The following is a 16906-nucleotide window of genomic DNA, read 5'->3' on the forward strand; positions in this document are numbered from 1 at the left end:
AAATCAACACAACTCACGATTCACCCAAGAAGATGAGACAATCACGCAAGTATTTTGGTCGTAAATACCTACTAGTATTCATTTATTCATTTCTTATGAACCAATATATTTATGCATACACTAGTAAAACTGACCAGAAATGAATGCAATTTATTATTGGAGAATTGAGCAAAGAAATGGGATTCCATCGGGATTAGAACCCGAGACCTCCAGACACAACAAGATATTGAACAACTAAAGTTATACATAAAGCATCATATAAAGGGCAAAATATTCTAATTAGGTAATATTTAATCATTTTCACACACGCCAGATCGAAATGGGCCCTACACCTACATGTATATCGTGTATTTGGCGTATACCGATCAACCATGCTTTCTTTGTTTGTGACTATAACATAAAATGCACACTCTTGCCAGGGTTAAAACATTTCTGGTGGAGAGACCAAGTTGGCAACACAGCCAACGACGTCTTTAAGTATCCGACGAGAGTTTTCGCAGTGATAGCCCTTTCAAGGGAGGCACGTGGTTAACATTTTGTATCTAACTTATCATGCTTTTGCGTGAACAGTCTGAACCGTCACTACATGATAACCAGTGATTACACAGATGAACAAACTAATAATGGTTGCCAAACGGTCATGTGGATTATAATGAACCTTTGTCTTTGTAAATCTGTGACAGCGCAAAATGAAATTGCTTTCTTTTTCTCATTGCACATACATGCGTTGAGCAATCGAAGCCATTAGCTACACTATTCCCTTCACTTGCTGACACTCATACATTATGAATCATGCTGTCACGTCTTATAATCCCTACGAACTGAAAAAAACCCATAGTAGTCAATCACCAAGTTTATTACCATTATTTTTACTGATATCGTCATTGTACTTTTATACAACATATTTTACTCACGTAATGATTACTATAACCCAAATGTCATTTCTCATCATAACAACAGTATTGTTAGTATCACTGTCTATCGATCTCAAATAATTTTAATAGCTGTAACGTTCACGTTGTACAATATTAGTATTTGGTGTAAAATCATGTGCTATAGTATAGTAGTATACTTTTGTACTAATAGTAACAATATTATGCTCTAGTTATGATAATAATCATAAGACCTATACTACTACAATTATAGTACTACAACCACTATTATTACAAAATATTGTTATCAAAAATATACATGCATGCTGTTAAGAATGTTTGTTAATGTTTGTTTTTGTGATGTCAAAACTTACTACGACTTATGAAAAGGGACAATGCTTTGTTCTGATCAATAAAATCTAGAAACACACACACACACACACACACACACACACACACACACAACACGCACACACACGCACACATATACATCTATACTCCTGATATATAATGGAACCTATCAGTGACAATGGTGTGGTTATAAAAATAACAATAACAATGCTACTAGGAATAATTGCAGGGAATAAAAATGATGCGTTCTTCAGATTCAAAGGCACAGTCTTCACTTCACTGAACCCACTGTTCTAAAAAAGGCCCTGCCAGAGTAAGTGCAATGTATACCTCTTATGTAACACTTATTAGGGTATCGAATAGACCGTAATGAGTGACCACATGCAGACAAATGATTGGAAAATGCAATACACTTTCTTTACGCTGCAGATAAGCTGACATTTTGTTAAATTCATCTGGAAAGGATTAGGAAAGTGTCACGTTTCTGATTGGCACACATTTTTTTTTTCCGCGTTGCAGGCGGGGATTGAGATCGAATACTATACAACATCATATATTCCATCATTAAAATGTGTCATTCAAACAGGAAATATAATCTTTGGCAAAGTCGCAATTGTTGTCACGTTTGGTTATTGCACGGGGAAATAGTTGTTCATCTATTTGCCAGGAAACACTTCTTGTTAGGGCCTATAATATCATACGTCACTTTTAGAGACAAGGGAGAGAGGATAACCGGGATTGCATACAGCTCTTAAAGACTCAGCCTGCCAACGACCTAACAATGAAAGACAGCGCCATGAACGCAAGTAACCACGTAATGGGAGGTGCATGTAAGCTGCCGGCATGAGATCTTGGAGTAGAAGCTGGAGGTCTAGCCGTCGGAAATTGACCCGTGAGCCACGGCGAGAAGTTGATCCACACAGGGGCATCCTGCATAGCCTCGATTAGCTGAGGAAAACAATAAAAACAAAAGGTTTAATGAATAAATGAGACAAAAAAAAAAACAACAACACACAAAGGCATCAACAAGCCTGTCGCTTTGGGCTGCGCTCTGTATGATATGGAATTACGTTTTCCATAAGGGTACCGCAAGAGCATGTTTTCTTTTTTCTTAGTCGATGCAACGTTGAGTTTTGTTTTTTCTTATAGAGAGCAATAACTTGTCCATGTGTGTATTCATGTGTGTGTATGTGTGTATTTATGTTTATTTGGGGAGAGAGGTGTCCACAAAATTGCACGGGAGTGAACATTGTGCCAAAGGCAGGAGGATGGCATCTTTTGTAGAAAGTCTCATGTCATTACGAAACTCTCATTCTACTTTCACATTGTCCCTAAATTAGTTTCCAGGTGTCTTGCATAATACAATGTAAAACGGAATAATATGCAAAAAGTGTCCACATACTCTTGTACTACTGTAGCAAGCAAATACAAACCACTCTTCCTCCCTAAATAGGACTCCGTCAGAAATATCATACTCTGAATACAGATGCATTATCATCAGCAAAGGTATTATTAGCCTCACCTTCTGCTGTCGGTAGCCATTGTGCGGCACGCTGAACTCGTAGCCGATTGGACAAAAGTTTCCTGTGACGTCATAGGCTCCAGTCGTCTCACTGATGATCCATTCTTCGGGGTCCGAGGAACTTTGACACGCGTAGCTCAGCGGCAGGTTACAGTTCGAAGAAGTGTGCCATCGGTGGTCTTCGTGGCTTTTAGAAAGAAAGGAAATGGTGATATCACTGAAATTATGTATATTCTTTTATTGTGCAGTCGTTGCATCTGAATATGAAGAAACTGAGCGCCAATGTCAAGCCATTTTATCATTATTTTGTTGCTGCTTTTATGTCTTGTGCTGCCTTTTTAAGCCACGAACATGACGAGCAAGGGATTAGAAAGGACTGGTGTGAGTGTTTAAGGGCGGTAATAGGCGTCTGACAATAATGACGCCTCTGACAATAATGACGTCTCCGGAGGCTGAGGTTACGTCCGACTGGCCAATCAGTGGAGATTTTATCTGGTTCTCTGTGAGCTATAGATTAGCTTCAGCATACCATATTAGGCTTTCCTTTTTCACATTCGAGCTCTAGTCCTTCGTATATTTCCCAGAAAAGAAAAGATATATTTCTCTGGCCTAAAATCTAAGCTTTGAGGATACAAGAGGGCAACATTCAGAAATCAAGGAGAAGAAGAGGCTGCTAATGATTGGGATGATGATGATAATAATGATGAAGGAAGTAGGAAAGTCGAAAAAGTAGGACTGTAGGAGGAGGAGGAGGAGAAGAAGAAGAAGAAGAAGAAGACAATGAAATGAAAAAATAAGTAGTCAGTAAAAAGAAAAAAATAAAATCCCAGTGACGTACCTGAGCATAACACATGAGTTTTCCTGGAGTTCCAGAGACGGCTCGCCCTTGGCCCAGGTGAAGACGGCAGTCTCCATCAACTGTGGGTGCACCATGTCAGTGGAAGGGAAGTTGACGGCGCACTTGACATGCTCGGTAAGGTCGGTGATCACGCCAGACGACGTAGGACCGTCGTAGATGACATCGAAGCTGCGATTCAGGAGTAAAGGGGGTAGTCATGTTGTTGACGAGAGGTACGCAAAAGATTAGACTCACCACTTTAAACCATTGACCCCCCCCAAAAAAAAAAGAAAAAAAAAGAAAAAAAGATAAACTCTAATTTTTCAAACACAAGGCAAAAAAGCTGCGAACTTGATTGGCGGGTAAGAAAGGAAGATAGCAAACAGACAATCAAATTAGTCATAAAATAACTCCTTTATTCATCCACTCCTTTAAGAAATAGGAGAAGAATATGGAAGAAAGCCATTAATTTTTTACCAAATGAAAGGAAATTGCGCATAGGGCACATTGACTTCAGTTTTCTATTATAGCATTCTCTGTTGGAGTATACGGCTACTGATCAACTTGTCTTCTTCTTCTTATTTTTCTTCTTCTTATTCTTTATTTGCACGTAAAATCACTTTCTCGTCTTTTTTATTTTTCATTCGATACGATATCATAAGTATCACAATAAGCCTTGTATAGAGTCCTGCGTAATCTATACAGTATACTTTATTCGGGTACATTAAAGGGTGGTATAATTTTGATCTAAGAACCGCTGAAAATTGTATTCTTAAATCAGCCGGTGGTATACACAAAAGCTCGTGGACAGAGATATTGAGTAAATATACAGGAGCCATTAATGCATAATGCATAGGTCATACGCAGTTGACGGCTTTGGTTAGAATTTGTTGAATAATTAGTCATCATTGTGTTAATCAATTTGTAATATCACCATAATCATATTCGAAACCTGAGACAGGTTGTGTATCTGATAAGCTATAGCTGAAAAAAAAACGGCACTGGCTTCTAGCATATTGTTATTATACGCCATCATTGTGACAACTTGGCTTTAATGCTGTCTTTTCACCTACACGCATGGGAAATTAGAGGCAATTTAATGACACCTTATTGTTTTATTCAGTGAAATTACATGGAAGTTCATGAAAGTATTGTTAACACAACTTACACGTAATGTGTGGCGTCTCCGAGAACTCTGAGACAATCTGTTGGCTGCTTTCCGGCGCATTGGGGATAGCCTGTGAACTGTGGTTTAAACGAGAGGGAAAAGAGGCAACCATCATTATCATCACTTACGTTATCTAGAATGTGATCTTGCTCAACTACGCAACCGAGCAGTGAGTCTGGTCAATGGGTGAAGGGATCTCGAAGTATTCACTTCACTCAACGTTATAGTCGCTCGACAGACTCATTATCAATCCAACATGGCAGCGATGTTGTCTGAGTACCTAAAATATTTCCAATACATTCTATTGTATTTTCCAACTTATACTAAGCATTGATGCCTACCTGACGTGAGTATGTGTGTACACCATGTTTTGTGACTAGTTCGTAGTTAGATATGTCCATTTGGGATTTCACTAATACTGAGAAGGTTCAAAAGCTGACTTACCTTATTCGCACCAGTTTCACGGCACTTTTTTTCGTGGATGTACTTTCCCTGGTGAGTCCTGTTGGTATTGGTGACAACCACCACTCGTTTGCCATCCTTCAGAGGAGATTTAAACCCAAATTAATTCTCATAAACTGATAAAACAATATTGACAAGTATTTACTCCATTCCTCAAAATGCGAACTTTTGAACAGATCGAGGAATGCCTTTGACTAACTTTGCACTTTCATTGCCCTCCGTAAAAAAAAAGTGTCTAAAGCAACATTTGATGTCATAAATCTTTCAAAAGTCTTTCAAAAACCAACATATCGGAGATAATATGTCGAAAGGTGACAACGATAAACGCGAATACATCCTTGAAGTAAGATTAAAAGGGAAGGGGTGGGTATGTAGAACGTGAATAGTAGATGAAAAAAAAAACAACAACAACAATCTAGGAATGATGGCATAGAGCCAGAAGAGCGGAGTAGTATTATGGTATAATACGATCGAACGACCATCAATAAATCTATGCATGACATCTTAACGAGTCAATGATTAAAATGACAAAAATTTAATCAAAGTCAATGTCTAACAGAAAGATGAACAACTTTCTTAAATATCATTAGCTTGTAGGCCTGTATTTGTTAACACAGACAACAAAATCACAATCAGCAATCGCTAACCTCTCTCATTCGCCGCAGAGTGGGCCAAACGCCACCATACGACGTCCTGAAGTCAGCCGGACTGAGGATTCGATCGTGGCCGAGAAAACGCTCAAGAGGACCGTTCATCTCGGCATCGTGTCCCTGATCAAACTTTTCCTGTATAGTCCGTAGAAGAAAGAAGTTGATACATCAATGTCAAAGAAGTTTGTGTATTGGCCGTGTCCCCCACTTGGTAGCGGTGCAATGCTTACGATGTTTTGATTGGTAAAATGGTGGAAGAATAATTCAATTTGTACGAAAACGGGCGAAAAAAAATATATTCCCCTCTATACATGTTAAACTCCAATACTGACGGTAAAATTATTCATTCTATGACTTGAAATGTGTTTTGTGTAACTGGACAAGGAAGCATTCCCTTCTATCAGGAATTATATCGGCCTTTTGACAGAATATAACATCTATCTTAGAATAAGTTTTTTTGCCTCATCATCCTGAAATGTAGTAATAACACTGTTATGGAGAGGTATATTCTTAACCTACAACTTCTAAACATTGTATTATAACTTTCGCATATAAAAAGAGAAAATGAAAAAGAGAAACAAATAGATTTACAACCAAATCATGTAGGTTTGCAAAAATTTAAAGACGAGTGACTCGTTTATATACACGGCAAGCAAGTGGGGATACATCCAGTCGGTTTGTACATGAAACCGAAAAGAAAAGGATCTAGCCAAAGCATTGATATGAAGAGAATTCCGGCATTACCCGCATGTATAGATTGGAACCATCCTTGGTCTGTGGAAAGTGGAAATAAAAGATGAATACACTATCTTACATTTATGTAGATGCGGACAAACTCATCCTCGTTTCCCGGTTCGTCCAGCCAAGCACCGATGTCGGCGATGACGTCAGCATACAAGACGTTGAACTCGCCACACCCAATGGCAAAGGGTAGGCCCAGATGGGCAAGACGCATCTTTTACCAGAGAAAGAAGGGGGGGGGGGGGGGGGGTGTGCGTTAGAAAGGGAGGGGATGATATAAACGGGGAGATTAGGCACAATCACAAGAATCCTCTGACTATATATGTATATATATATATATATATATATATATATATATATATATATATATATATATATAATTTCGCATTGAAATTACTAAATATTATGTGTTCAATATCCCGGATTTCATTACGTAATACTATAAACAAAAATTAAAGGCACACATACACACAAACAATATTTCTAAGAAACGGAGGACAATTCCCAACGAGCCGCTTAAAAGGGAGAGGAGAAAAAAAAACAATCACTACCGAAAAGCGTATATACCAATATCACACCAACATAAGAACTTAAAAGAACATCGAGAGAAAAAGAAAGAGGTAGACAGAGTGAGAGAGGGAGAGGGAGAGAGGAGAATAAAGTGACGATAATAGGGATGGACATAAAGAATGAGAGGGAGAGAGATAAAGGGGGAGAAAGAGAAGCAGGGGGAGGGGGCCGACAGGTGGAAGAGGAAATTATATAGTAATGATGAAATGATGAAGGGGAGGCTGACTGAAACTCACTGCATCGGCACACCACCAGTTGTCGACCTCAAATCCTCTGACACCCATTTGTAGCATGTCCACGATGTCGAACTCATGATTGGCCAGGCCCAGGCATACGTTGTCGTAAGGCGGTGGCCACAGGCAGGTGTCATTAGCTGAAACAAAGAACGTATATAAATATGGGATTAAGCCCATATAACTTAAAGCGAAAGACTCACGGAGATCTATATTAGGAATATGTACTCCCTATGACTTGGATGTCCTCGAGGTCTTCCTTTATTGTTTTTTTTTTGTCCTTTTGTTCTTTTCTAATTTCCTACGAGGTGGTAGGAATATTGTCGCATGTGCACAAGTTGATCGTCATGATCTGGCCAAATTTCCATTTGTTAACCATGTTTTTGGTTTTTTTTCGCCCACGCTGTTTGTCGACAGCGAAATTAAACTCAAATCAGTACGTAAAGCGTAATGATCGTTATGACCAGCAGTGAAGGGAAGTCGATGTTCATGTTATGCTGCATGGGACCAGAATATCACAACAACCAAAAATTATTTTGAAATAAATTTTCTTCTCACTGCTAGTGCTCAAACAATTTCCACTGAAAGACTTCAAAGGGTTCTCGTTAGATCAATGACATCTGGCTAACGCCCCCTTACCTCCGTATGCCAGTCCGTATGCTCTTGCGTTGAATGCATTATGAGCCTGCATAAGTCGTGATAGAATACCAAGAAATGTCGTAACTATCATCATTATGATATTGTTTCAATGGGCTTTCACATGAAGCTTGCGTAGGCCAGGTACTCATGAAAATAGTTTTGACGGTATAGGTAGCAAACGATCGCAAGAATGAGAGTTTTGGCATTCAAAAAATCCTTAAGATCCAGTGACAATTTTTTTTTTAAAGAGCTGACGTAGGCTAATGCATATAAATATGTAGGAATTGGTCGTAAAGTAGCTTTGCAAATATGTAGGAATTGGTCGTAAAGTAGCTTTGCGTTGCATATACTTAGGTATAAACTGAATACCGATAGGACTTCACTGACAGAACCAAAACGAATAAGAGCAACATATAACAGCATCTTACAACTTACAACCATGTTAAAGGTTAAGGGCTTGTAATCAATGTCCAACATTATATTTCTATTATAATGAGATAGGCCTACCTACATTCACAGGGATAAACAGTTACTGTAGTTTTGAACAGACAATTTGTATAAGATATAAATTAATTAAATGCATAATTGTCTAAATTTCTGAGCGTGATGTTAACTTACGTCAAAGATTTGAATTCTGTCAAGAGGTAAATCAATCTGTGAGGCGCAAAAAGTAGAGAAACAGAAACATTGAGATACGCGAGTCACGTTTCTTTGATATTTGATCAGGTAAGTCTTTGGTTATGGCGAAGGATGATTTCTTAATCTTTATAAAGTAGCATTGCTTAATTCTTTATTTTGAAATTATTACATTCATTTCCCTGCGTTTCTCGACATATTGCACGATCACTATAAATGACAAAGTGTTACAGTTTGTACAACAGATTTACGGTATTGCACCGCTGGGAAACAGAAATGTTTTGTTATGGTGTTATGAAACAAGACCACATAAATGATGTTCCACAACCACAACAAAAGCTTTGAATTCCCCCCTTTTCTATTGAGAGATTTCAATATCATATCTATTAAACATTCGCACTCAGCGCGTGAATATTTCGTCCTTTTGAAAACAGTGTATATAGGTCTAAACTTTCTTGACAAACATTTCCAGATTAATTTTGGATATTTATATAAGTTATTTGTACAAGCACATTGATTTCTTCTTTGAGAGACGTACGTTTTACAAGCCCCGCTTTTCTGAAGATCATGCTCTTTTCAAACGCTGTATTTAATCTCTGTTACCATTGCAAAGTGTGAATCGTTTTCTCTTTATGTATATATTTTCCGTACTTATACTACTTTGTATTACATTTTATGACTTTTTACAAACTGTTCGACAATATGAGCTGACAATATTGTATACTTTGTATTATTTATCATTATACTTTGTATTACCTTTTGTTTGATTAAAATAAATATGATTTAATTGAAGAACTGAAGAATTTCTTACCTGCAGTTCCCGCTGCGTCTTCAAGGCAAACTGCAGCCAGGGATCAATATCTACAGTTCCTTTCATGCACCGCCCATATCTGTCACACTGTAAGACCCAGAGTATATTCGTACGTGAGTAAGAGTGTAAGGTAAACATCGAGACACTCTCAAAGGCCACTTCATCAATGTTATCAATCTTATGTAAATCCTAGACGGCCAGAAGATGTAACAAAATACAATGCGTTTATCGGTTTTCTTTTTCATCTTTAACAAGTATGTTCAAGTGAATCTGTCAATATCATTACAAGTTTGTATCCCATTAAGCTGTCCATGATCATGCCAATGACCATGCGCATGACCATTTCCATAACCATTAAAAATAATTACTATGACCATCGTAACTAAGCATGTTCATGACCATTATCATTACCATTACCGCGCCGTTTACCGTTACATTACTCTATAGTGGTGGCCTACTAAATTACTCGCATTTCTTCACGAGTATAGGTCTTATGAAAAAAAGAAATTAGGTCAAGGAGTGACAGAGAGGGGGGATGGAAATGAGAATCATGCATTATTATGGAACACCTACAAACTAGTTCTATTCATGGGTTATCAGTTCGATCATTGAGCAAATGCAAATATAAACGTTGACGTCGAGTCCGTCACTTACAGCATAATCGGCAATTAACCGCTGCTGAGATTGCGTATATTATAAAGAACTGTACCTGGCAGGGAACATCGCCGCTTATCCCCCGACAAGCCGCCCCGTCAGCTGCCGACAGGAGGATCTATATGAAGTAAATATAGGCACAGGACTGACTTGACAAAATCAAATTATTCAGCTTTCAAATGTCTCTATACGACCATCAGTTCATTTCTTCTTGCTATATAGCCTTAGTATCGTGATGTATTCATACATGTTATTATTGAAACATTCGCAACCCATGCATGCCTCAAATCTGTTCTACGCTGATAGTGTATTGTACTTTGTAGCTTATCCTGATACCAAAGTCGATTTATATAAAGTATACAAACTAAAGATTCATTGAAAATACTGCCAGCCAAATGGTACAATATCGACTCACACCGTTCATTATAAAGCCAATTCGAAGTATCGTAGAAGGATTTAACTAAATGAACCTCATACTGCAGTTGCAGAGAGTATCATACAAGCACTGACAAGATTCATGATAAAACAAGCGATGACATTTTTTCTTTCTTGTTGGAAATTCTATGTGAGAACAAAAGATGATAATAAGCATAAAACCTGCCGAGCATGCAGGCCTGCAAGAGTGAACATTATGTCTGTTTGAGTGTGTGTATGTGTGTGTGTTTACTCCTTCCTAGTCATTATGACCTATACAGTGAAAACTGATAAACTATAATCCCAAGCAGGTGACATTTTCCGTTCTTTTGATTTTGATAATTCAGTGGCTTAATATCCTTCTTCCGAAAACGCATGCAAACGGGAGCCTTTTAATTTTTCCCTTTTCTCGATTATTGATGTTATAGGTGTTCGTTTGTTTAATTTTTGTTTGTTCCGTTTTGGTCTTGTCTTGCTTTGTCTGTTTTTTTTTTCTTCTTCTTCTTGCTATCCATTATACAGGTGGCCTGTGTTGGTGCACTTTTGCCTGACGCCCTGTTCGTTACATGCACTAAACAAAACATAATCAAGTCGTGTAAATGTATATTACTCATTTGTTTTATGCTGATGCCAGATTAGACTTATAACGATGATAAAAGCGATAATGATCTTGAGAGAAATAATCATGACAACAAAAATGAAAACGAATATGCTGTACCAGTAACTGAAATTTTGTTCATCGCAAAGCGGCCGATGATTCAATTTATTAGCATCATGTACAGAATGATTAAACTCGTTTTTACTATAAAAATAGAGTATTGGAGTTTTTTTTTTAGGTTCTACCTTCCTTGGTTTAATTTCACGTGTACGTATGAATTAATGTATTATGAAGAACATCGGAAGATAAATGTTTTACAGACTTGAAACTTGAAATTTGAACTAACCTGGACGAGAGCGCCAAACAATAAAAGTGAACCCATGTGTATCGTTGAAGTATATGCTGCATACATTATCTCGGAGGGATATAATTCTTCTTCTCCTCCTCCTCTTCCTCCTCCCTATGTATGTCTGTCCACTCTGCCTGCAAGACTACTACTCGTTTATCCTCGACGTAAGGGCGATTTCAGTAGCAGCAGCCCCACCTGCCTGGTAGCAGCGACCGACCGGTGTTACACTGTCCGTGCGGTTGACGGGATGATGAAGAAGGAACGCTGAGGAAATGGTGCTTTGTAAGCCGAGACGCGGACTTCCTATACAAACTATAGCGCATTATCGCTAAATACATATACAATTATCTTGTGTTTCACTATAGATTCTGCTGCAGGCTCACAAAACATTACTTCCTAGTTTACCATTTAATTTTTCACACAGTATCTTTCATACCGCTATATCAAGATAGCGACAGAACGTATTTTCCAACACAGCGGGTAAGACTCAGAGAAGAGTTCATTGTTTCTCATAGGGTTGATCGATCGCTTCTTGTAAGATGTATTCGTGAGTGTTTGCGCACTAGTTTATGGCTACTTTAATTGGCGGGTTCGGAATTCGAAATTTGATAGCGCATCAGATAAAAAAGCAGCGCGATGCATCATGTCTTCAGATCGACTCTAAACTTTATTTGTCGTCAATGTGCATGGCATGTATAGGCCTTTTATCATTGTTGCAAAGAACCCGAAGTTTTGCTTAAACCTGATCAACTTTGTAGCAAGATGATCTGTTTGAGTCAATGCACATTGTACTGCAGTGATAGTTGGTGCTATACAGAAATGGCACCACCCTTTTCCACAACAGATGATTTGTGAACTACGTAAAGGGATGGTATAGGCCTACAGTTTTGGTTGGGATGGGGATTCAGGTTTCCAACATACTTTGATGATGATTTTTCAGATAATGAGAAACTTTTTTTTTGAAATTGGAAAGAGCATATAATTCTTAAAGGAATCCAAGGTTTATTTGATGAAATTGGTTTTGAAATGGCAGAGATATCCAAAACAGAGCAATCCTAATAAAAGGTGGGACCCACCTTATATTAGGACGGCTTTGTTTTATTTTGGGGTATTTTTATATCTCGGCCATTTCAGAACCGATTTTCATCAAATAGACTTTGAATTCCTCTTAGAATTGTATGCCTTTTAACATTTCCTAAAGTGGTTTCTAAGTATCTAGCAAAAACTTAAAAGCTGAATTCTCACCTCAACCAGCACTATAATACCATCCCTTTAATTTCCGGCAACACTGTGACCATGGTGCACACAAATGATGCAACATTCAACTTGTTCCCCCACGAAATTCTGCAATCAACATTCAGTTTATTCAAAACTCTGGGTGTGTGCGGTATCACCTACACCTACTCATCTTTTGAGAGGGGTAATTAGTATTCATTTACTCGCACTATGGTGGGTCACGCGCACACCAATGATTATGCCGCTCTTGAAGCACCGTCTGCCCCGAACTGCCTGAATCATCGACAACAAATAAATGGTGTCAGAGTGGTGGATCTATATCTTTATAACTTGTGATTTCAGTCAGAATTTTGAAATGAATGAACTTACGATTGATTCATTGAAGAACTTTACTTCCTGTACGCGATGTTGAGTTATTAAAGGAGACTTGCGAAGTCAACTAGGTGCAAAAAACCGACAAGTACATGTACATGTATTGGAATTTGCAGCACGTACATAATAAATGAATACGCCAAACAGTTTATAAGCTGTGGATGTGAATATTAATGTGTATTTGTGTGTGGGCATACGCAACATGCTCTAATCTTCCACCCAATATACTAGAAATGTCAAAAGTTCGAAGCAAGCTCTCTTTCTTGGCGCAATATTTCTTGATCTATAACCAGTCCTTTAAGTGACAAATTCAGGTGGTTTATTTTTTCTTAATTCAATTGTTCATGATCTTTGATCTAGCCACCACACTTGAAATTATCGTGACGAGATACCTCAGATAAGGCTGTCCTCGTTAGAATGCAAATTTTAGCGTCGTAATTGGTTTTCTAAACAATCACGAGATAGCATTCGGATTCTCGTAGCTGTCTATTACTGCCATTAACTTTATTTAGCAGACACAATGCCTGAAATTACGTCAGTAATCGACCAGAGATCTTTAGTTGACACACTTATTTGCTGCTCGGGAGGAAAGGCTATGTTTAGAATAACGGATCATGGACGTATCTGTGGCAGACAGTCCCCGACACACAGCTAGTCCAACCCAAATACTTCGTCATGATAAGATAAGTCATTGTACGGAGAATCAATGTTACTTCCCGTAAGCCATCAATAGAAGACAGAGTTCGTTATTGTTATACCTATGAACTATTAGCATAATCACTTCGGTTCCATGACATTTGCTCCTGCGACAATTGCTCCCGTGACATATCTGCACGCTAAGCCAACCATAAATTCTAACCATAAACTTAATCGTAATCCTAATCCTATTCCTCACATCAAACTAAACCTAAACCCTATCACAACCCCAACCCTAACCCTATCCTCAGAGAAATTAAGACCGGAACAATTTTGTCGCAGGAGCAAATGTCGTGTCACCAATCATGTCATATCACAGGAAGCTTCTAGTAACGAAATATACATTATTTTTAATGTATATTCACTAATCTGATATATCTATCAATAAAGAATTATATTTGAAGATTATTCCAGGTCAGTTTTATTTGTCGGAATTAAGCGGAAAAGTGATAAAACCGGCTTTCCGGGATGGTACAGTTTTAAATATTTTCACATGATACGGCTCTGATTTATACTTGACAAAAATTTCTGCACGGGATTGATTTTTCTTTTACATGCTTTATCAGTAAGTGAAAGTTCATTTCATTTAATAAATAAATAATTTAAGCAAAATATGGCCAATATTATGTTAACGTTCAAAACGAATCTTCAGATTGCTCAGCAAGACGGCGGCTTCGAACATCGATCATCAAAGGCACAAATGCACCTGTGACATAGGCGCCGGAAGTGGGGGGGGGGGGGGGGGCAGGGGGGGGGGGGGCAGCCGCCCCCCCCCCAATCCAAAAAGTGGGGGGGGGGGGGGGGGAACGCATTTTTGCCCCCCCAAAAAGCCCCCCCCCAAAAAAAAAATAATAATAATAATAATAATGAAAATAAAAATAAATGAATAAACAAAGAAAATAAAATAAATATGTATATATATGAATAAAAGGGAAAAAATATGGCTACAAACGGCAGCTTTTGGACTGTAAAATGTCAAAATTTTCAAGCTCGCTCGCTTCGCTCGCTCGCATCCAGCAGTTGAGCCCGGTGCGCCTCCCCCTTAATTTCTAAAGCGAAAAACATAGTTACGACGGCAGTTGTTGGACTCTAGAATGTCAAAATTTTCAAGCTCGCTCGCTTCGCTCACTCGCATTGAATCGTTATGCCATTCTCCTTGCTGACAGTAATTGCCAGTAGTTGCGCCCGATGCCCCACCCCTTAATTTCCAAAGCGAAAGATATAGCTACAAACGGGAGTTTTGGGACTGTAAAATGTCAAAATTCTCAAGCTCGCTCGCTTTGCTCGCTCGCATTGAATCGTTATGCCATTCTCCTAATGTTGCTGCCAGTAATTGCCAGCAGTTGCGTCCGATGCCCCCCTTAATTTCCAAAGCGAAAGATATAGCTACAAACGGGAGTTTTGGGACTGTAAAATGTCAAAATTTTCAAGCTTGCTCGCTTTGCTCGCTCGCATTGAATCGTTATGCCATTCTCCTAATGTTGCTGCCAATATATTGCCAGCAGTTGCGCCCGATGCGCCCCCATTTATTTCAAAGCGAAATAATGTAGCTACAATTAAAACTTCAGTTTTGGAACTGTAGAATATCAAAATTTTCAAGCTCGCTCGCTTCGCTCGCTCGCATTTTATTGTTATGGCATTCACCTTATGTTGCTGACAGTATATAATTTGTCGATCGCTTCACACCGTCATTCCATAATCCATGTAAGGAAAACTTACAATGTTCCTCAATGACTGCGTTGTTGAATGTATCACATTCCGTAATGTATTGTAGTCCCATTATTGCTCACGCACACACGCACAAGCATACAGACCGTCAAAATTACTTTATGGTTCCCCCCATGTTTCGACCCACCGTATACGCCACTTTACATATATATATATACATATATATATAAATAATAGATGTGTGTGCGTGTGTGTGTGTGTGTATGTGTATATTGTGTAACATATGCATGGTCTAATCTTGAGCCCCCTCCAATGTTTGCCCCCCCCCCCAATCCAAACCTGCTTCCGGCGCGCCTGACCTGTGATATTCTTTTGTACATCAATAGAAATCTGACAACTGTTTGAATAATTACAGCCAGTGTCATTAAGTACTCCGATATCACGCATTACAGAGTTTTTCTCGGCCACAACGGTTGAGTCTTGTTGTTATTGTATCCGTAGAATTCAGAGAAAATAAGAAATATAGGCGATCTTCGGGGAATTTTGTCATTTTATGTGAGCTCTTCTCGTGCGTAGGTGAAGGTTTGTAATCAAAGACCGAAGTGTGCCACTCCATTTCTGTAACACCTCCCTGTTTTGGTATGTGTAATTGGCAAGAAAGAGTATACCGAGTGTTAATTAAACCAGGGAGGTGTTAGAAAAGGAGAGACAACTCCTTCGTAATTCATGCAAACACATGTTTTGGTTCAAAGCGTTACAATGGGATGTCTAGCATTCCACTATACGCTTTGAAGTCATGCTCTGCACCGCTCTAGTTGCAAGGCGAAGTTCGGAGACGAAGAACGCATTTTACTTTTCGTTGAATTACAAGCTTTATTTCCCCGTAAAATTTAAAAAGGAAATACTTGAATTGATTAAGAGTAGTTTAGGAAAGAATTCAATATTATAAACATCTAGTTTCTTCGTAATGCGCAAATTGAAATGAAATGAAAATTAGGCCATCTTAAAAATCTAATATTTTCTATAATCCGCACATTTCCGCATGTTAGTTTTCTATCCTTTAATCTGGGATATTTTGGTCTTGCAAATAAAGTACTCCGCTAAAGCGTGCACCAGCGAGCTTTTAAATTATTTTCTGTTAAAATTGTTAGTTTTACACTGCATTTTGATTCGCTGCTCGAATTCAAGGTACACATATTCATTGTTGTCATCACATTGAAAGAGAGAGAGAGAGCGAAATGCAGTATAGGGGCAAGTATTTCTAGATGTGAGAGCGCTAGTCCCCATTATTGATGCTCTCTTTTGTCAAAGCACCTGATTTCCACCTGTAGTTAAGCGCATAACTTCTCGGCGGTGCCGCGCATGACTTCAAAGGAGAGCAGGAGTTGTCTCTCCTTCTGTAACACCTCCCTGATTTTGTCGCGAG

The 16906-nt window shown here is 38.6% G+C and overlaps 1 protein-coding gene across 1 annotated transcript; it reads right to left on the reverse strand.

The window, feature by feature from the left end:
* Positions 1-1982: 1982 nt before the first annotated feature.
* On the reverse strand, positions 1983-11571 carry LOC139717621 (uncharacterized protein MT2135-like). The gene is made up of 13 exons (XM_071629127.1): positions 11506-11571; positions 10203-10265; positions 9494-9580; positions 8665-8700; positions 8047-8092; positions 7411-7547; positions 6678-6818; positions 5861-5998; positions 5196-5291; positions 4752-4828; positions 3584-3772; positions 2746-2932; positions 1983-2171 (listed from the first exon to the last, which is right to left on the reverse strand). Exons 1-13 carry the CDS (start codon positions 11569-11571, stop codon positions 1983-1985), a joined length of 1452 nt encoding a protein of 483 aa, XP_071485228.1.
* Between the last annotated feature and the right edge of the window lie 5335 nt (positions 11572-16906).

This window comes from Diadema antillarum, unplaced genomic scaffold, assembly GCF_040938485.1.
Source record: "Diadema antillarum isolate AM-2024a unplaced genomic scaffold, OU_Dant_1.0 scf00000078, whole genome shotgun sequence".
Taxonomy (NCBI): domain Eukaryota; kingdom Metazoa; phylum Echinodermata; class Echinoidea; order Diadematoida; family Diadematidae; genus Diadema; species Diadema antillarum.

Bases quoted from the DNA above. Each gene is read 5' to 3' on its own strand.
- LOC139717621 (XM_071629127.1), bottom strand. From the start codon at position 11,571: ATGTATGCAGCATATACTTCAACGATACACATGGGTTCACTTTTATTG. The intron at 10,266-11,505 runs GTTAGTTCAAAT...TACTTCATATAG, and splicing joins TGTTTGGCGCTCTCGTCCAG to ATCCTCCTGTCGGCAGCTGA. The intron at 2,172-2,745 runs GTGAGGCTAATA...TGTTTTCCTCAG, and splicing joins ATGGCTACCGACAGCAGAAG to CTAATCGAGGCTATGCAGGA.